This window comes from Crinia signifera, chromosome 19, assembly GCF_055691185.1.
Source record: "Crinia signifera chromosome 19, ASM5569118v1, whole genome shotgun sequence".
NCBI lineage: Eukaryota > Metazoa > Chordata > Amphibia > Anura > Myobatrachidae > Crinia > Crinia signifera.
In genome coordinates, this window is record NC_139226.1 from 18,205,204 (window position 1) to 18,227,836 (window position 22,633).

General features: G+C 47.0%; 1 protein-coding gene across 1 annotated transcript in view; it reads left to right on the forward strand.

The window, feature by feature from the left end:
* LOC146042210 (phospholipase A2 inhibitor and Ly6/PLAUR domain-containing protein-like) overlaps positions 1 to 22,188 on the forward strand; it is a 37,523-nt gene extending 15,335 nt beyond the window's left edge. Inside the window, exons 2-5 of the mRNA XM_083162131.1 lie at positions 2,809 to 2,940; positions 6,553 to 6,699; positions 9,832 to 9,972; positions 18,852 to 22,188. Coding sequence (XP_083018257.1) covers positions 2,809 to 2,940; positions 6,553 to 6,699; positions 9,832 to 9,972; positions 18,852 to 19,039 — 608 coding nt within the window. The 3' untranslated portion in view covers positions 19,040 to 22,188. The remainder of the gene's footprint in view (positions 1 to 2,808; positions 2,941 to 6,552; positions 6,700 to 9,831; positions 9,973 to 18,851) is intronic.
* Positions 22,189 to 22,633: the final 445 nt, after the last annotated feature.

Genomic DNA, 22,633 nt, shown 5'->3' on the forward strand with positions numbered 1-22,633 from the left:
GGTATTTCCCAATGCTGGAGGAGGAGCCTAATGCAAACTAACCTACTTTTGGTCTGCTCTTTCTAGGACAGGGAGGGAGCAGCCTTCGTCAAGGCGTGCAGGAGGGGTTCTGGGGCGTGATGTTGCGATTGTGTCATAGGGCAGTACTCAATGTGAAAAATTCTCCGTGCATGGCGAGAGATTTTTTCTCTCGCCATGCACTCGCCCTGTTCCGGAGGGCTCGCTGCCACTCCTGCTCCCACTATTCAATGTGGTTAAGACTCTTAACCCCTGCAGCGGACGAGCGTCCACGGCAGGGAGCTGGCAGGGAGCCGGGGGACAGTGGCAGCCAAGGAGATTAAAGTCTCCCTGGCTGCCCCAGAACATATGGGGAAGGTAGGTGGGCTCCCCGGGACCCAGGCAGCACAAGCTGCCCCCCCCCCACTATAGCCAGCGGGGGACCCAGTATTCACTGCACCCAATCGTGCATATGTAATGATCGGATGCAGTGAATATATGAATATCTAATGAGCGGCTCAAGAGCTCCGGCCCCCTGCTGGCTGCTCTGTGTAAAAAAATAAAAATAAAAACAAAATTTAAAAAATATATATTCATGTGCTATAAGCACATGAATAAAAATAACATGCCCCTTCACAGAAAAAAATCCTGATTTTTTGACACCAAAATAAAAAAAAAAAAATCTTTTAGTTTAAAAGTTCACATTCCAGTTCTCCATGAAAAGATGGAGAATTGCTACACGGAGAGACACGGCGAAAATCACTTAAAAAGACGGTGAAAATATCACATTGAATAGGGTTGTTCCCTTTTGGAGAGCAAAATGCTCCTTCCAACGTGAAAACAGCACAAACTCGCCATAAAACAAGGCAAATTTTTCTCATTGAATACTGGCCTTAGTAGCCCTGCCACCTGATTTTCTAATATCCACATTACAAGCATTGCAAAAGTCGGGGTAGGCCTAAGGTGATGGTAGCTGCTTCATTGCCCTGCCCCTGTTTTTTTTTTTGCCTGATTGTCGAAATTGGGGTTTGGGGGTGCAGGCGCGCCTTCAGACAGGGGGAACAAGCCGGGTGTGGGAGGCTTACCTCTTTTCTTTGGGGGTCAACAGTCTCCTCTTACATCTCCTCGCTGAGCATCTCCCAGAGAAGAGATAAATAAAGTAGATAAGTATATATACTAAGCTCTGGAATGGAGGGGTAACACTATATTTAGATGACCATAACCAATAAACAGCATTTGCCCTCTGGGAGGGATCTGATTGGAGGTGTGGCCTAATGAATGAGATGTGGTCATGATCCCTTTTTAAATTTAAACAACTACCCTACTATTTGCCGGAGGGGGGTGCAATCAGGCAAGAAGGGGGGGGGGGGGGCTGGAGTGAACGGTAAGCATGTGCTCAGGTAATTAGTATTCACTTATACTCCCTGTCCGCAACACTGTACATGAAAAGACTATATATATGAAGTGTTCAAAAACATCATTAGCAGCTCTTTAATCAAGGACAGCTTTTACCAAACAATATAGTACAGGTCGAGTATCCCGTATCCGAATATCCGTTATCCGAATTATTCCGAAATACGGACATTCCAGAAAGTGAAAAAAAAATTTTTTTTTTGCTAAAAACTCACTGGGGACATATGTAACAGCATCACTGGGGACATGATATGTAACTGGCACTATATATGTGCAAGACAATGATTGCTTGACATTCAAATTCAGTGCTGAGATAGTACACACATTTTGTTTCACTTTTTGAAACCTTGTTTTTTGAACAATTAAAATATGTTTGTGTGTATTTTATGTGGTAATAAAATATATTTGTGTGTATATTATGTGTTTATACAGCATAAATGCAAGATACTTCAAAATACATCATTGAAATATTAAAATATTCCGAAATACGGAATTATCCGTTATCCAAAATTCTCCTGGTCCCGAGCATTTTGGATACGGGATACTCAACCTGTACTAGATAAAATGATGTGTTAGTCACCAATCTCATACCCTCCAACATTCTCAACTAAAAAACTGGTACAGGGGTGTGGCCATTGATAGAGGGGCGTGACCATGGGTAAAGGGGGCGTGACCTCGACCATTTTACTTTCAACCACATTGCCAATTTCATCAAGCGTTCAATTTTAATATAAATATTGGGCTGGCTGTTCCTACCTCGTGACGTCACGCCGCCCCGGAGGTGGTGGCTTGTGCTGTAGCGGCCGGGACTTGTAGTCTCTGCACAGCCGAGACATCCCCAGTCTCTCCTTGAGCAGGGGAGCTGAGCCTGACACAGCCCTCCGCCGTGCACCCTGGGAGATGTAGTCCCAGCTGGCTGCTCCTCCATGCTCCCTGGGGAGCAGTCGGCAGTATAATCAACTACATCTCCCAGAGTGCCCCAGTCAGCCAGAGCTGATAATAAAAAAACGGTACAATCGGTACAGTTTATTTAAGCCGGTACAGACCGTTAAAAAACGGTACTTTACCGGCTAAAATGGTACAGTTGGAGGGTATGCAATCTGCTCCTACCTCCAATATCTGTCTGCACAGCTCCCTCTCTCCATAGCCTACAAAATTGAGGGCCAGATTCTCTAAGCTTCAAAAGTGATAAAATGGAGAGTGATAAACAGCCAGCCAATCAGCTCCTACCTGCCATGTCACAGTTTTGTTTTAGTCACAGATTGTGGGGGAGATTCTCTAAACTAAAAATGCGATAAAAACCCCTAAATGGATTATTTGATCTGATTTAAAGTCACCGTCAGTGTCCGGTCATGGAATCTGCCTCCTGGTGACCTGTGTTGTCCTCTTTGCCCTCAGGTGCTGCTCTGAAATGTGTAGTGTGTGTTGCCACAAATGCAAAGAGCTGTTCGGGCAGCTACGAGACGTGCCAGTCACCAGAGAGCCGCTGCATGAAGACTCTCACCGAGACATCTCTAGGACATGATAAAGGTAATTGGTTATTTTGTAAACTACTGTACATACTTTAATATAGTCAAGGCAGCAGAGAACCCGTCCGGGCCGGGAACTTTCCAGAGGACGTGGCATAATTGTGGGAGGTGTGGCCATGCACCCTTAGAATACACTACAGAAAGAATAGTACTTTATGCACCTCCTTGCTCTCAATGCTGCCAAGCTCACATGCAGAATGTCTTTGGTTCCAAAAGGGCCCTCCAGCAAAACTGGGCCTGGGTAATTATTACTCCCCCCCCCCCCCCCCCCTTTCTCTCAGCACCACTGCTTACAGACACAACAAGGGCCTGAGCACATTACAGTAAGGGCCGGTGCAAGCCCTGTCATAGCCCCAGGCAACATGCCGCCCCCACCCCCTCACCCGCTCCGACCCGGTCCATGTGGGAGGCTGACTGAGGGGGGGGGGGGGGTTGCCAGCGGGCAACACCTGCGGATTACAGGGGGGTGGGTGCAAACGGGGGGAGGAGCAGCAGGATTGCTGCTGTCTTGCAGGGAAGGGGGGTGCCGACTAGCTCCAGGGGGGGGGGGGGGGGGGTGAGGGCAGGGGGTGTACGGCCCACCTGCTCCCTGCTGGTGCAAACTCCTGGGTCAGGTGCCGTACTTGGCAGCGCAGAGCTTTCTTCCTCCTGCTCTCCCTGCAGCTCTTTACCGCCCTCAAATGCCTAAAGCTGCCTAGTGGTGGCGCCGGCCCTGATTACAGTGGTGTAACAAACTTGTTAAGTGCTAATTATGCCCTCGTCATGTGCTGTAGCCAAGCATCTGGAAACTCCCCTCTAGAATTAATTCTTGACATTTATTAATAATTGACACAATAATGTTTCTTTAACAGGTTTGTAACTTTTATACCTTACTAGTTGCCAGCTCGTCAAAATGATGGTGGTACTGGGAGTCGGGGGGCATTGTCATGCTGAAGTGTGTGTGTATGTGCAGTGTGTATGTGTGTGTATGTGCAGTGTGTATGTGTGTATGCACCAAGACGGAACTCTGTTGAGCGCCATCTAGTGGCACAATAGAGGTAAGCAATAGACTTTTATTATATAGGATTTTTGACCTAAACCCCTGTACCTGAATTTCCCCACAGAGTGTCCCACTAACAGGGGTAGTTTTGGCTGTAGGAAATGTTCAGACCCCTTTGTAATATATTCTATGAGAAGAGTCATTTTCCCCAAATCCCCAAAGTTTCTACAGTTCTTCAATGATGTCATGATGTGTATAATCCCTTGAATAACATTTATAAAGAAGGTGTTCTGGGGCCTTCACACTTACAGTATATAATCAGTGTATAAAAGTCTTCCTCATACTCCCATACGGGCACAAAACTCCTTGTTGGTTAGAATTTACTGTACAAGGCGATATATTCTGCTACAAGTACACCACTGATTTCCCAGCATCCGGTGGTCCGCTACCCCCTGTCTTTTAGGGCCAGATGTATCAAGCTTCAAAAAGTGATAAAGTGATAGAGTGGTAAACAACCAGCCAATCAACTCCTACCTGCCATATCCAAACCCAGCCTGTGACATGACAGATAGGAGCTGATTGGCTGGCTGTTTATCTCCACTTAATCACTCATTGAACCTTGATACATCTGACCCTTAATCCGGATAGATCAGGTGCTGGGGGATGTTTTAGAGGACAGAGTAGGGGTGTTGCATGTGGGGGGGGGGGGGGGTGAAGAGCTACTGTATGGGGGTCACACTGTAGGGGCTACTGCGGATGGGTCTTTGGAATATTCGGTTAACAATGTCTAGTTTGACAGTGACTAGGTGGACACCTAAGAATGCTTGAAATACCATACTGTAGGTCGACAATGACAGAAGGTCAACACTTAAAATGTCGACACACAATTGTCTTTTTTTGGGTGGTTATGTTGACAAATGTTGGCATGGACACCGTATGAGCGTACCGCGTCCCCTCGCCTGGCTCCATGTACTATTCTATTCTACCTCTATGCCCACTTGGGGAGTAAAGTATGAACCAATTCGCTCTAAACAAACAAAAAAACAAAACATGAAAATATTGTCAAACATTTGCGTGTCGACATTAGGTGTTGACCTAGTCACTGTCCACCAGTAGTGGTCGGCCTAGTGGCGGTCAACATAGATATTGTCAACCCTGGAACCAGACACTGTGGTTGCTAGGTGATAATGTGGCAAAGCAGATAATCCGGCACAGTGCAGGAACCGATGGTGCCGGACTATTGATGGTGATGTATTTCTACTGTAGTCACTTAGAAATCAGCTCTACATTTTAAGGGCAGGATGTATTAAGGGAAAAATGTGGTAAAACACCCGTTTTTGAGGTTTCACCAGATTTTCAAATGTACTAAGACCTGGCCGCCGCATCTTCGCAGGGCAGGGTATCGCCACCCGTATACCGTATAGAAGCCTATGGGCTTCTATCACCACCCGCCGCAGCCCTCACTAGTCCTGTCCTGTCCTCCGTGAAACTCCTCCCCCTAGCAGCATGCCACAGATGTTCTTCCGGCTTCAGCCTGGGGGCAGCCTCTGAAGGCAGGAAGGTGACAGAGATCCCCCGCACACCACATCACAGGTATCGCGGGAGGCCTCCGTCACCGCTTTGCCATGCTATGCGCATATGTTAGTATGGTGGCGTGGCGAGGGGCGACAATGTATTGTAATACATCCCACCTATAAACAGTTATAAGGAATGATAAAATTTGAAAGATGTACAAGATGTATCAAACCCAGGGCCAGCACTACCACTAGGCCATTTTAGGCATTTGCCTAGGGCGCCAGCCACTGGACGGCGGCACTTGGGAACCCCCCCTCATGGAGCCAGTTGAGAGGTAGTGCCGCAGCAGTGCCCGCACCATCCCCAACCCCCGTGGAGCATGGTGAGCGCAGCAGCGCCCGCACCATCCTCACACCCTGCCCCTCGTGGAGCGACTCAGCAGCGGCAGCCGCATCCCCTTCCTCCGCGTCAACTCTCCTCATCTCTCTCCCCCCCCCCCTGTCATGGAGCGACTCAGTGGCCGCATCACCCTCCCCCCGGAGCAGCCTGGGCCTGGGGCGCTTGCCGTACCTGGCACCGGCCCTGATCAAACACTCAAGAGAGATGAGGCTTAGGGTCGTATTCAATGCGGCCAATGAGAGGGTTAAACGGAAACAAGCGACCCTCGCCGTTTAACCCCTGCACCGGCCGCTCAATGTATTCAATGTTACAACTTCCGGGGGAATCCTCACTGTCACAGGACGGCAAGGATTCTCCCAAACGGTGAGGTTCGCGGCTAATGCAGGGAGTCTGCTGCATTTAGCCACGAGTCTCACTGTTCTGGCGGCGGCACACGCCGTTTCCACATCACTGTAAAAAACACAGTGAGGTGGAAACGGCATGTACAGGGGGTCAGTTGAATACTGACCTTGTGAGCTGTGACTGCGAGCAAAAAGCATTGAATATACCCCAAAGACCAGCTGTTTGGTGCTATTATTCTTTAGAACAGTCTATATAATTCCAGAAATTGCTAAGGGCAACATCTTCACTTTTGCTCATTTTCCCCTTTTATCTTTTGTTAAAAAAACTAAATATTCCAAGAAGGTTATTGAGATTTCATTCCCTGTTTCCTATGCGTAGTGGACACGAGGAATGCTGTACTGGATAAACACTGTGGTAGTGTGTACGACTGCAGTCACCCAGCCACCCTAACCACACCGGACTTCCGTGTGAGGGTCACCACAAAGTGCTGTAACACCGACTTCTGCAACAACAGCTCCGTCACCTGTAAGTACTGAAAGCACTTTTGCCACTTTTAACAATTGTAGTAATCAAAAATCCGTCCGATCTGTTGATTATAAAAATGGTCATTGTTGATGCTGCCCATAGTAACCAATCATAAAATAATAATGAGGGATATGGGCCCTTATTCTGGTTCACTTGCAAAAGCAAATTCCTTCTCAAATGGACAAAACCATGCTGCACTGCAGGTGGGGTAGATGTAACAGGTGCATAGTGAGTTACATTTGGGAAAGTTATTTTGTTTCTGTGCAGAGTAAATACTGGCTGCTTTATTTTTACAATGCAATATAGATATCAGTTTGATGTACAAACCCCACCCAAATCTAACTCTCTCTGCACATGTTACATCTGCCCCACCTGCAGTGCAGCATGGTTTTGACCATTAAAGAGAGAATTTGCTTTTGCAAGTGAACAAAAACCAGTTTGATTTGCAGTGTAAATGATTTGCTGCTTTAAAAACATTGGAGATTCCTTACCAAATCTCTCGCTTTCTGACATTTCACCCTCTATCTCCAATGATAAGTTTATTAAAAATTAGGGTACTTGTGTATTATAGCGGCGCCCCCGATGTACATCGTACGATGAACGTATCGTATCGCAACGCATGCCATGTACCCGATGGCATGCGATGCGATGCAACGCGATTTTGACCCCCTATACGATTAAAAATCGTATAAGCATCCTAAAGGGTGCTTTTGAGCACCCTAATGGGTGCTTACAATGTTAAATGCACCCCCACGCCACCCCCCCACTATAAACGTGAGCCCGAAGCGTGGCGAGCGCAGCGAGCCCGTGAGGGGCGGCGGTACGCGTCACAGGTAAACGCGTCCCTTCGCGGGCTTCACAGGTATCCGCTGCGCTCGCCATGCTTCGGGCTCGGTGGCTCGCTGCGCTCGCCACACTAATCTATTCTCAACTCCACGCCGACGTGGATAGTGGGGGTATGAAAAGGTCGTAGGACGCGTACCGCCGCCCCACGCGGGCACGCTGCGCTCGCCACGCTTCGGGTTCACGTTTATAGTGGGGGGGGGGGCGTGGGGGTGCATTTAACATTGTATGCACCCATTAGGGTGCTTAACATAGTATAAGCACCCATTAGGGTGCTTATACAATGTTTAATCGCATCGCATCGCATCGTATGGCATTGTATGCCATGTACAATGGCATACAATTTCAAAATTGTATGCCATCGTACACTAACCAACGACATCGCGTCGCATCGCATACCATCGCATGCGTTATGGTATACGATGCGATGGGCGCCGCCAAAATACACAAGTACCAAAATTAGATTCATGGTATTTATTATAGCATATTTAATGTATGCAGATAGAAATCAGTTAAGATTCTTTCTAGATATGTTGTATTAAATGCATTCATTGTGTTGTGTTTGTGTAACACGTGTTGGGGGGGGGGGGGGGGGGTGACAAAATGGCAAAAGTTTTCATTCGGAAATAAAGAGGGTCACCAAAAACAATGCTGCAATTAAAATATGCAACAAAAAAATGCCCCAAAAATCTGCATCATAATCAGAATAACACTAAAGTCAAAGTTTATGCCCTTATGATTCAGCAAAAAATAAACCTGTTCTCAGAAATACTGGGAATCAAATATTGAGTTGAGAAAAAAGACATCCTGCCAAACTTTTTATCAAGGATCAGAGATCAATGTCGGCTACATGTGAACCTCATTTATTCTTGGAGCTTGATTTCCAAATTCGGTGCTTGTGAGCCATTGTCTTAGAACAGTTTGTGCTTCAAAGATTGAGTTCTGATTCCAATGCAACAATGTTGTTTAGGTTCATTTGTGACGTGTCTATAAATATTAACAATTTAGATTGGAGTGAACCAAGGCACATTCTCAGAGCCGGATTACCAAATAGGCAGAGTAGGCATCAGCAAATGGGCCCTGCGACTTTTAGGGATCAAAATAATATTGATTTGATCCTGAAAAAAAAATGACGATAAAGATTTCTAAAATTGTTTCCAAAAGGTAGGAAACAGGAATCAACTCAAAGAAACAAACACTTGACATTAATGACGCTATAGAGAAAAATGAATTACTGCATTAATGTAACATACTCACTAACAACTTGAAGTACATAAACCATAAACAACAGATTCACATTTCCAAATTGTAGACTGTTAGTTGATAAAATGACAAATGTATAAGAAGATATTGGGCATTCGCACAGGGGAGCGACGGTCAGAAACTGCGCATGCGCAGAAAGATTTATGTGCATGTGCAGCCGCTTTGTGCTAGCGGGCGCGGTGAATTGCTTATTTGCCAGCAAGGGGCTGCGCCCTTGGGAACCCCCAGCGTTTTTTTGGGGCGTCCCCATGAAACTGCTCAGCGTTCCCATGTAAATGTGCTTGTGACACAGGTGCGGCGGGCAGGCGGCGGATGTCAGCGGACGTCAGCGGATGTACAGGGAACCCGCAGATATATAACACCATAGAGGTAACTCAGATCTGCGAGCGCTTGCAAAATCATTAGATGGTTGGATGGGGATATTTGGCTTGCGAGCGGGGGCTTTACTTGTCAACCAGAATCACCCCATTGTGTGTTGGAGACCCAAGATTTAGGGGGGGTATTCAATCTGTGTTTTCGACTGTCGGAACATCCTGACAGTTGGAATCCTGGGCCATTTTTGTTTCTTCCGACGGTTACTTGACAGCCGGAATTCATTGTTCTGACTGTTGAGTGTCTGAAAGTTAGCGGATCGGTGAAAACGGACATGGATTGTCGAAAAACATAGGAGGCGCGTGTTCAGGCTCCTCCATCGGGACCACCTCCTCTCTGCTGGGAGTAGCACAGTTCCTTCTACGCATGTGCAGATCTCAGGAAAAATGGCACACGCCCGTTTTTGGAAAATTTCTGCATAATTTCTGCCTCTGGCAGCAACACAACTTAGTGGAGTCTAAGCACTAGAGACTCCCACCCCTGGAGTCGCCACTGGTTATTAGTAGAGGACATTGTGGTGACTGAGCTAGGAAATTAGCATTATTGCACTATGCATAATGCAAGTTTGAAAACAATAAACGCGAAGCCCATAAATTTGATGCTATGGGGGGTATTTAAAATCACTTTAAAAAATGTTTTACTTTATTATTTCAGGGACGCCACCAAATTCTACATACAACGGCGTAACCTGTGAATCCTGTTTTGATAGAAATTCTGAAACCTGTAATGTGACATCTCCCATGAACTGCACAGGAGATGAGACCTACTGTGTGCAGTATTCAGCAACAAAAGGAGGTAAGCAGTGGTGTAACTATAAATTTTGCTCTCCCTTGCCAAAAAAGTTCCTGCCCCCCCCATAATGCACATTATACATTATGCCCCACACCGTGATGCCCATTACACATTATGACCCACACTGTAATGGCCATTACACATTATATCTTTTATCTTCTAGAAGGTGCTAAATAAAAAGTAGAATCTGATTGGTTGCTATGGGCAACATTGCATCCAGGGCTATTTTTGTGCAGGCTCTAGCAGGAACTGTGGCCCTTATTCTAGTTCACTCTTTCTGACAAAATATTTCTTAGATGGACAAAACCATGTGCACTGCAGGTGAGGCAGGTGTAAAACCCCACCCGAATCTAATTATCTCTGCACAAGTAACACCTGCCTCACCTGCAGTGCACATGGTTTTGTCCATCTAAGAAATATTTTGTCAGAAAGAGTGAACTAGAATAAGGGCCACAGTTCCTGCTGGAGCCTGTACAAAAATAGCCCTGATCCCATCTACACTAGAACTCCCATTTTAGTATACTTACCCCTTAGAGGGAGATAAAGTGGAGAGATATAAAGTACTCACCAATCAGCTTTTAACTGTCATTTCACAGCATGTGCTAGAATAATGACAGTTAGAAGCTGATTGATGGTAGTTTATCTCTCTCCACTTTACCGTTCTCCAAGATTTGATCACTCCGCCTACAAGCGATCTGTCTGGGGATAGATCTCCCCATCTGCTTTTGTATTCCATGTCCGTGTACATTATCTGGCACTTGCGCAGACCGCGCTTGCAGTCAGCGTAGTTAGCAGATGTGCACAGCGTCCTTCTAGAGAATGAGGCCCGATGTGTCGGTTATGGCACAGACCCCTTGACATAAAAGTGATATGGGATTCAACAGCCCACATCAGCGGCAGAACTTGTAGCTGGTGGGCCCAGGTGCAAAAATATAATTTGGGCCTCTCTCCTCCACCCCAACCCATAGTTCCGCCTCTGGACCACATTATGTGGGAGAGGGGTGCACACATCAAAGTCACTGGAATACAGTATGTATACTGGTAACAGTAAGAATTTCCCAATCTTTGATTTGACGGGAAACTTTTATATACAGTAATATTATATTATCGCCCAACATTTCTAACTTGTGCAGTTTTCCCAGATCTGCAGCTATGCAAGTTCTTTTTCTCTTTTTGTTTTCTTTGTTATTTCTCGTATTCCCCGATGTGTTTAGAGCTTTTATGTTGCTGGACGTGCTCATATATTAAATGCCTAATCTATCCTTTGCCATTTTAGCTGTGGCTTCAAATATTGCCAAGAAGGAAATGTTTTACGCACAGTACTGGTCCTGTTGATGTCTTATAGGAACAGGCGGACACTGGCGGCTTCAATTAATTTGAAAGCTTCTCCTTAGTTTACTTTAACAAAAGGAATTATCTGTCTTCACTTACAAAAAACTGAAGGCCACTGACAAAACTTCTGAAGACCGGCCGCCCAGATTTTTGGCACATGATGAAAGTTGAGCTTCTAAACCTTACCTAATAGGCTAAGGGGATTTATTTAGTAAATGTAGTCATCTTATTTATCCAGCATATTAGCTGGAGAGTTAAATATTTAAGTTATCTCCATATTTAAGTACAGTCTGATTTCTCTGACTTTTCAGCCATCACTGTAGATAATGCGGTTTTGGGACATTAGGTTGAAAGTCAATAGGTCGACGCATGCAAAAGGTTGCCATGCACTTGATCGACATGGAAATGGTCGACATGGGAAAATACCCACTAATGTCTGATGTCAAAGGGTCCAAGTGTATCCCGCCCAAGAAGTTACATGCAGCTAAGACCGCAGGCACTGAACCCAGTCTCAACCAGTGGTGGTTTTTACCTAGGACTGTAGCCTCCACAGGTAATATCCACCACTGTACTCAGCCTTAATGATGCCAGATGCAGGCCATGAGACTGCACTGGCTTCACTTTGACTGGCAGTGACTTCCTATTGGAGGTCCCAACTGCCAGTCACCTGCAGAAAGGCAGTGCCATAAGTAGGTGTTCCCTCTGTCCAAGACTGCCAGTCCAGACTACTATAGACAGAGAGCTAGATTCCTCTAGAAAACCACTCCCTGCCTTGCCATGCAGCCCAATATGTCTTCTATGGGCTGCAGCTGATGCAGCCCATAAAAGCTGGCGGTATGAGTTGTGTGCTATGTCTTTGTTAGTACAATTGAGCTAATATTGGCAGACGGTGCTTCATTTGCTTTCAATAGCAGTTTTGTAAGCTAAAAATATTGCACTTGCTATTGAATTAGTGTACAACTGTGTGAGGGTTGTGAAGGCACATGAGGGTTCCAGCCTATGAAGTGTTCATGCTTAAATTTTATAGCATTTCCATAGCAGCTGGGGATTTCACTGTACAGCCCACAGCTTGTCATGAGTGTTAATGACCTCCGTGTTACTAGGCAGGTGTTGGAGCGGTGGTATATGAAGCCTCAGAGACAGAGAAAGACGAGCAGTCGGAGCAAACGATCAGGTTCTGTTATTTCAAAGATGCTAGATAAATGACCCATGCTGATTGGTTGTTTGCTGTGCTTGATCACATCACCACATTGATTATGATTAACTGTTTCACCAATGCCCCTTTTACACCAGAGCCTCGACCTGCGTTATTGCTGCTCCACTCCGGGCCAGGGCTTGGTGTATATTGGGTAAAAAAAAAAAAACCCGGGTCCTGTTACCCAGCAAATGTTCAGGGTCGGACACGGGGCTTCCCCAGAGTAAGGGGGCGTGTAAATGGGTAACCCAGGTCATCCGACCCATTTCCACCAATAGGGGAGCCCATACCTCCAGACCGCTGAATCCTGCGGTCAGTATGGAGGTTGGGCAGCGGCCGCGTACAGCATCTGCTGCTGTCAGCGGTACTATGCAGGCAGCAGCGGAGGCTGGGAGGAGGTGAATTGATGCCTGTGTGCGGCATCCATTCACTTCATGGATGGAGGCTGGGGGCGCACGGAGGCTGGAGACAGCCCAGCAGCTTTCCCGGGTGCTGGGCTTGCCCCCAACATGTGGCATTGCAGGGGTCCCAGCTGGTGGGTTTCCCGGCACTTGGAGATGATGTCATCACCTAGCGCCAGCTCAGGGCCCCTCTTTGCCAGCGTTGCCTTGCGGCATAATGCCGGGGGATGCCGGTGTTAAAGGGAACAACTGCCGGGTCGCATCCGGGATGGAGCTGAGTCCAAAAACCAGGATGTGACGCGGCAGTTCTGGTGTAAATGTGGTGTAACAAATGCAGCCATGATGAGGCTGCTAGTGGCCATTTTGGGCGCAGCAAGAGCTGTCCCTGGTGTTAATAATCGCATATGTTAGAGCATATGCGATTATTGAGAATGCGGTGGCCGGCGAAGGGGGGTGATACAGGGCAGCGGATGTTAGAACATCCCGCCCATTGACTGCAGCTATATGTGTATCTCAGTGTCTGCCACAACCCGTGCCAGCAACAACACAACAATGAAATAGACAATGGATAATGCTGTCCTATTGTTGGTCAGATAATTTCCTTCAGTCGGTTTGGGAGCTATATCCCGTTTAGATCACCAGTCATTCATCCGGCATCCTCTATCACCAAACTGACCTGGTGATGATGCCCTATATGCACACACAGAAGGGGTTTCTTTCCTGGACACGGATGGATAACAGAATAAATCTCAGGTTGCCTAGCACACACTGGTAATACAGGGATTTCACTCTAGCTAAGCGGCATCTTAACTGAACGCTGGCCGCTGCAAATTCACGGCTGCACTCATATACGAGTGTCAGGTGGTCTTCCAACTGCCCTTCCCCCCACCATGGGACACTGCTGCCTGCAGGTGGGATAATCGCCAAAAAATAGGACTATCCCACGACAATCGGGACAGTTGGGAGTAAGGGAGGCTCCAGAGGAGGGGCTGCAGAACAGTTCAAAATTCAAATAGGGGAGGCCCAGTAACTACTACCAACTACCATTCCAAACTGACTCACTGGCAGTGGGTGTGGCTCCCCTATTTGAATTTTGGACTGTGCCGCAGCCACCATTGGTTGCATATAATTTATTTGAAACGTACATAACCTTTGAAGCACTATAGTATAATACATCACAAGCCCCGTAGTATAATAGGGATAAAGTCATTGGGTCACCACCAAGTAGGTTCAACAATCATTAGGTCGACACCACTAGGTTGACATGCAGATAGGTCGACATGAGTTTAGGTCGACAGGAGCTTAGGTCGACATGAGTTTAGGTCAACATGAATTTAGGTCGACATACAGACTAAGACTAGGCTTAGGTCGACAGGGTCATTAGGTCGACATGGCTTAGGTCAACAGGATCATTAAGTAGACATGGGTTAGGTCGACAGGGTCATTAGGTCGACGTGGGTCATTAGGTCGACAGGGTCATTAGGTCGACATGGGATTTTTTTTACTGTTTTTTGAGACGACATGTGCCGACAGGAGGTATTTCATGCCACTAGGGCATGGTAGGAGAACAAAATATTGTGCCTGAAGCATGGCGAGCGCAGCGAGCCATGCGAGGGGACGCGGTGGTACGTTTCGACACGACATGTGCAGACAAGCAGTATATCATGCCCTACCATCCACTAGGGCGTGGTGGGAGAATAAAATAGTGTGCCGACCATAGCGGTGGGATGCAGTGGTACATTTTAGTGTTTATGGTGACTGTGTCGACATAAGGGTAAAAAAAAAAAGGAAAAAATTATAAAAATAAAAAAACATGTCGACTTTTTCACTGTCGACCTTACGCATGTCGACCTAATGACCCTGTCGACCTTACCCCAGTCGACCTAATGACCATGTCGACCTTACCCCTGTCGACCTAATGAACCTGTCGATCTTATGACCCAGTCGACCTAACCCATGTCGACCTAAACTCGTTTCGACCTACCTGCACGTCGACCTAATGACTGTCTTACAACTTGCTGGTGACCAACTGATCCGCACCCGTATAATTGGACCTTTTTGCACTAGGAGAATACACCCATGATATGAAAGGAGAAAGTGAAGGCCATATGCAGGATTACTATGAGTCAGGTCCTCATTAACCATGGCTAAGCCGCCATTGTTCATGTTGGAGACATTGATTGTTTACAATGCCAATAAAAGTGTTTGAAGTGAGACCAGCGGTTCTCACAAGTTTAATAAACATATTTAACATTCTTGCAGTGGGAACATTCTCCAGCCACCTGCAGTGTACAGACATGTTCACCTGTCCAGGTTTAAACTTGCAGTATCATATAATCGGGACATTACACTGTTATCCCATTATACACAGGAACACCCGCTTTGTATTTCTTGTCTGAACATTGCATGACTTCTATTGCCTGAACCATTCCGTCCCCTGCCCCATAAAATTACCAGTCACGGTATATTGAATCTGCATTATCATTTTAAATAATTATTTATTTATTGCCCATAGCAACCAATCAGATTGTGTTTATCATTTATCTGGCTCCTTCTAGAGGATAAATACTTGGAATCTGATTGGTTTCTATGGGCAACATCTCATGTAAAAAAAAAAAAAAAAATTCCATGTCAACCAAAAGCTTGTGTCAACAGGTTGTCAATGTAGACCTTGGGTATGTCGACCAGTTCAAGGTGTCAACCTAGTCACTGTCAACCATTAGAGGTCGACCTAGTGAATATCGACTTACAGACATTGTCTTCCATTTATAGGGTAACCAGGGATAGTATTGTCTCACTTCTGTATGTAGGCAATGCACAGACACGTGTAGACTTGCAGTGTACTCATTAGGAATGCCAATCCCGGGGCATTTTTTCAATCTCGGGAATCGGGATTGAAAAATGCTCAATCCCAGGATTCCCGGAATTGGCATCCCTAAAAAAAATTGCCCCACACTGACTCACTTTTGGGGAGCAGGGGGCAGCGGGGCAGAGGCAGGCGGCGGATATTATGCATGCAGCTGGGGAGGCCTGGTGGCTAGCGGGTTCCGGCGCCACCATCACTTACTTTTGAGGAGCGGCGTAGGGGGCAGCAGTCAGGCAGCGGGTATGATGTGTGTGAATGAGGGAAGCCGGCGGGGAGTGGTTTCCGGCGCTGGTGGTGCAGCGCTGCAGCCTGCGCAGCGTGACCTATGACCGAATCACGCTGCGCCGGGATGGGAACAGCCTGGCATTAGATTACGCATGCGCAGTCTAATCCCGAAATCCTGTAATTGGATACTTCAATCCCGGGATTGAAATCCCGGACATTTTGGGGCTTAATCCAAGGATCCCGCCGATCCGGGGATTGGCCACCCTAGTACTCATGTATATAATACAGATAGAGCAGCTCTCAATGGTGATTCAATCGGCAATTGCCAGCTGCAGCCAGCCGACAGAAGGGGGCGCACGTCCCGTTTAGTCTACCAGCTCTCCTCCGCTCTCCCCGCAGCCCCAGCAGCTCCCCCGCAGCCCTCCCAGCCTGCCCCCACTCCCTGCCCATCTCCATGAAGCGGAGACGGGCAGGGAATCCTTGCTGATGGGGACGCGCGAGTGAGTGAGACGCACGCGCGTCCCCATCAGATGTAGCTCCTGTCCGCCAGTCTGCACCAGCTCCGGACATCTGGCGATCCTGCAGGCTGGCTGACGGGCGCTCCATCTGTACATACAAGTCATCACAGATCTCCACAGACAAACACAGAGGCCTTTCTACATTTTCTTCTGTAATAAAAGAAAAATCTGTAGTAATAAAATCAGGATTGTGCCCCGGGACTTGCACATTGGTTTCAGGACCATTCCCCAACGTAAAATATTCACATGAAACCAGTATACTGTAGGAACAGGGTATAGTAATATGAACGACGCGCTGGTGGTCAGATATTACTGACAGAAATATATAAACCTAAGGTAACATTGTTGCTATGGGCAACAACCGATCTTCAGTAGAACTCCCATCTTAGTAAATTTGAGATAGGGTCTCTCGGTCGACCCCATTTAGGTTGACATGCGTTGACACTGAAGATTGAGGGGGCTTAGGTCGACATCTGAAATAGGTTGACATGGCTATGGTCAACAGGTTTGGAAGGTCGACACAAGCCTTAGGTCGACAACGGGATGGTCGACATGGGCTTTTCACATTTTTCTTGCGCCGGCATGTGCCGACAGGCGGTATTTCATGCCCAACCATCCACTACGGCGTTGTGGGAGGATAAAATAGTGTGGACGAAGCATGGCGAGCGCCGCGAGAGGACACGGTACACTTTGACAGTGTCCATGTCTACTGTGTCAACATTCGGTACAAAAAAAAGTGAAAAACTCATTTTGACCTTTTAACCTAATGCTTGTGTGGACCTTAACCATGTCCACCTACAGATGGAGCGCCTCTCTTCTAGCGGGGGTCTGGCGGTCGGAACACCAACCATCAGACGCTGGAATGGGCCGTGCGCGCACGAGATGCTTGCGCGTCTCCTTCCAACGGAGCTCCCTCACGGTTCGCCCGCACCCCCCCCCCAACCCTGCCCGTCTCCCTGAGGCAGAAACAGGCAGGGTTTGCGTACTCCGCCAACCGAAAACTGGGACACGCATGCGTGAGAGACACGTGTCCCAGACGCTGGCTAAGAGGTGCTCCATCTGTATTTCAGGTGTCCGCCTAAGCCCTGTTGAACTAAATTTGGTCGACTCAATGACCCTTACCCAGTACAGTTACCCCAAAGTCTCCAATCCTATTTTATACTCCTCCATGGCCCCCCAAAAATGCAAGAATTAGGTTCAAAGAATGGAATTTCTTTTTCAGACCAGGGTGGGTTTAGAATTAACCTCTTCAGTGGCAATCCCGAGAATTTTCCGGGCTGTGCCTCAGTGCCCAGTCTGGCAAGCCCGGAAAATTCTCGGGATTGCCACTGTTTACAGCCGGGCAGCGCTGCTGAGTTCACTCACTGAACTCAGGCAGCTTCAGTGCTTCCCGGCTCCCTCCCCTCTGCGGCGCCTCTGGCTCCCTCCTCCTCCCCCCTCCCCTCCGGGTTTTGTATGAAGTCCCCGGCGCCGGCTTATGACAAGCCGGCTGCCGGGGAAAGGGACGCAGTGCTGGGGGGGTGCAGTTTCGGGCAGCCGCTGAGTGACAGTTCAGCGGCGCTGCCCGGACCCAGGTAGGCGGTGGTGGGTTTTTTAAAGGGAGCGCTCCCCATAAAAAACTCGCCCAGTGGGGAGCGCTCCCCCAAAAAAAACCCACCACTGAAGGGGTTAAGTAACATACAGAACTCCCCGACCCCAAGAATCAATAACGTATTGGATATTTACTTGTATCCATAATGTCAATCTGTGAAGAAGAAAATGTTAGGCTCACGCTTCCATGGGAAAATACCAGATTCTAGGGGTTATTCAGCCTGGATCGCTTATAAAGGAAAACGCAAATCGAGTGATTATTGGTCAACTGCACATTCGCAGCATTCGCATTGCATGTGCGCAACCTTAAATTGCGACTGAAAATGTAAACGTTTAGCAATCGCATTCATGACATATCTTCCTGGACATAAATGTATTAAATGGGGGATACTCCAAAAATGTGTAACGAATATATTATTGGTTGCTTATTTAAAGTCCAATTTCTTGAAAAGTAAATATGTTTTCTTCATAAATTGTGTCTTCATAATAAGCCTATAAATATAGAGCGCTAAAAAAAGCATCCCAAAAATATAAAGATAAAACAGGACGTGAAAATACATAAGATGCTTCACTTCGTCTCCAATGTTGCTACGCGTTTCTTGGACAAACTGTGCACTTCCTCAGCCAAGTGTCGACTTTCTCTTTTCACAGACCCCCAATCAACCCTCAATGTCTATGGTATCCCACCCTAGATCGTTTCCCAACCACTATACAACTGTCTGCATATCTCTCTAATATGATCTGTTGCCTTGCAGGGTTCTCCATCGCTGTGGCTGGCTGTGCATCAGAGAGTATGCAGAAGTCCCAAGGAAAAGCTGCGTTTCCTGGATCCACTATTGCCGTGAAAGGAATGCAGAACAGAAACAGCGCAGAGTCCCTGAGACACTACCCACTACTGCTGCCATCGCTGGCTCTGACAGTCCTCCGGGTGGTTTCCCAGTGAAAGTATTGTTCACAGACATGGACTTGTCTGCATACCCAGTGACTCTCTATGATGCTTTATACTTCTCTGTGTTCTGATATACTTCCCCCATATAACTCCAGACAGAGAGATTTGCTGTACAGAGACACATTACAGCACTGTAGTGTATATTAGATGTCTTAGGTAGATGTCCCATCATAGTCTTTCCATAAAGGTTGTTATAGGTTTGTTCCTCCCATGTCAGCATAATCTGGGAAATGACAAAGGCAAGGTTCTAACTCGCTGTCCTTCCAGACATCAGCCTCTATGCACTGTATGCCTGCAGAAGGTTACAGGAGACTACTGGGGTTGCTTCCACCACTCTAGAGTGGCCAAGTAACAGTGACAGGAGTCAGTATTCTCCTAAGGCGCCTACTGAATTATACTGATTGACCTTTAACCTTTACTTAACTTTATAAGGCCTAGAAATAACTCACACGTACACCTTATTCTAAAATAAAGACACAGACACCAACTGCATAAGTTTAAATGGTCATATATATTTATTTAAAATTGTATGACCCTTATTTGTAAAAGGGATGGCAAAGAAAGAATGCTTTAGAGCAGCTCCAGTCTGGGGTGCTAAATATGGCGGCGACTGAAACGCCCCAATCCATTATACCCCCTATCGTAAAGTACAGCCCGCGTTGTGACGGATTCCCCGTCCCTTCTATGGCATGGTGAGGACACTTCCAAGAAGTGTCCAACGTCCCCCCGCGGAGGCAGGACTCACCAGCCGTCCTGGCAAAGGGGGTGGGGGCAATACCGCACAGCGACCACCTGACACCTCACCTGACCGCTGGTGGAGAGCACCTTCTCGACGATTATTTATTAAAGTTATAGAAGCCAAATTAGGTGAATAGCCCAAAGGCCAGGTAACACAGGGATTGAAAGGGAACAGGGAGGGTGGGGTTCCAGACTCAAAGAGGAAGTCACTTCCCCTGACTTCACCTAATATACCCCTCTGTAAGCTACCGCCCCTAAGCCACTTGATTGGCTGACCCACCTGCTACTCACTCCTGAGCTTTTCCTGGGTAATCTGCCTTCTTCAATAACTTTATTTAACAATCACTAATGTCACAGGCTCTTAAATGCACTTGAGCCTATGCAGCCCTCGTTTTATCTTCTCTGTCCACGTCTTTACTTACAATGGTCAAAGGGCTACGACAGAAGTGCATTTATGGGCACTAGGAAGGGTCAGTGCAGCAGATAAGTCCCGTAGATGGTGAATCGTTCTCCAGTAGCCACCAGCTTGTCATACATGAGGTTCTGCTTAGGACATGTCTTGCTGGTTGCAGAGGACACTGTGGGAAATGCTCAGAGTCACAATGGGGACAAACTGAGAATGGACTTTACAGGTGATCAGCTCTTTTTATGTTATGCTTTAATTCCACTGAAAACTTAAATCAGAGCATATTTGGGCTCGCACACCAGCCTGTCTTGACCTCACTTGATCAGACCATGCCTATTTTGACCACCATAAAAATAGAACCTATGGGGGTTGTTCAGACCTGATCGCAAATCTGCTTTCTTAGCAAAACAATGCTGCACTGCAGGAGGGGCAGATGTAACATGTGCAGAGAGAGTTCGATTTGGGTGGGGTGTTTTCAAACTGAAATCCAAATTGCAGTGTAAGAATAAAGCAGCCAGTATTTACCCTGCACAGAAACAAAATAACTCCCCCCATATTTAACTCTCTCTGCACATGTTACATCTGCCCCATCTACAGCGCAGCATAATTCTGTCCATTTGCTTTAAAGCAGCTTTGTGATCAGGTCTGATAATGTCACAATAAACTCGCCACATAATATACAGTGGGGCAAAAACATGGCTATGGTATAATAGATCTACAATGTTTAGGTCTGCAATCATATGGTCGACAGTGAAAAGGTGGACAGTGAAAAGATCGACAGGGTCCAAAGGTCGACAGTGAAAAGGTCGACAGGGTCAAAAGGTTGACAGACAAAAGATCGACAGTGAAAAGGTCGACAGGGTCCAAAGGTCGACAGTCAAAAGGTCGACGGATCAAAATGTTGGCAGTCAAAAGGTCAATAGGGTCGTGAGGTTGAAAGCCCAAAGGTCGATGGGTCCAAAGGTCAACAGTCAAAAGGTCGACAGGGTTAAAAATGTTGACAGACAAAAGGTCGACATGATCAACATGTCGACACACAGTTTTCATGTTTTTTTGGGTGTCTAAGTGTATTGTGTCCCCTCGCATGGCTCGCCATGCTTCCGGATCCGTGCCTCACACACTATTATATTCTCCCTCCACGCCGTAGCGGAGCGTAGGGTATAAAATACCGCCTGTCAGCACATGGCGGCTCGAAATTTTGAAAAAAAAAATTGCATTTTAACCTTTTTTTGCATGTCGACAATTTCCATGTTGACCTTTGACCATGCTGACCTTTTGACTGTCGACCAATAGTGGTCGGCCTTAAGTTAATCTATGATGAGTCCGGATACCAAAAGTATTTGGACAGCCACCGAATTGGCAAGTTGACCCACTTAGAAAGATGAGAGAGGTCTGTAACTTCCATCATAGGTGCACTCCAACTGTGAGAGGCAGAATGTGGAGAATGTGATTTCCTGTTATTTCCCCACATTCTGTCTCTCGCAGTTGGAGCGTACCTATGATGGAAATCACAGGATGCCTGAGGTCAATAGACCGACTCCGGCATCCCGATACGGGGAATCTGGACAGGGGCTCAAAAAGTGTCCTGACCCTCTTCCCCTACCCCCCTCACCTTAACCCTCCCTGTTTGCAGCCTGCTGGTGGTTAAGCGTATCCTAATTCTGGAGTATGTGATCCCATTCAGATATATCACTATTCAAGTCAGTATAAAAATCTATGGAACTGTGAGTAGCTGCACATTCAAAGAGCCAACTACTTTGCAATTTGGAGGGGGGTCCCAGGAGGGTCACCCGGCAATGCCCCCCTGCACCCAAAAACAGTGGCGATTACACCCCCTGCAGTCTGCAAGCCGAATAATGAATGTCTGTACTATCGTGCTATGTAAATGATAATGTTTATATTCAGTCTCTGCGGAGCGCTGACATTATAATGTGATAACTTTATAGGTAATATATATATTTTTCCTGTTTTTTATTTTCATTAAAATACCCAAATTTTCTTTAGTGTTTCTGAACTCTTTTGTGGTTAATATTACAAGGTGTTACTGATTCTCCGGGTTAGATATGGGTTTAGAGAATTGGAGATGTTATCCATATGGTACGCTGCAGCAGGGGCGTAGCGAGGGCGGAGCCAGCGGAGCACGAGCTCTGGGTGCTGGAAGATAACAGGGCGCCAGAGCCGTGCCTGCACCACCAGCTCGCCCGCCCGCTCCCGGCTCCCCATTGTGTCAGGGAGACGTGCTGCTATTTTCAATTCACGTCTCCCACTGGACCGCTAGCCAATATTGTCTGGGAATCACTGCCGCCTCCAGTGCCTAGCGTGTGCGCTGCAGTCTGACCCAGACCCACCGTGTCACGCTCTTAGAAGCACCAGCTGGAGAGTAACGGAGGCTGGGTGCTTTAACGTATGGTGGTACGACAGAAGGGAGTGAAACAAGGAGGATA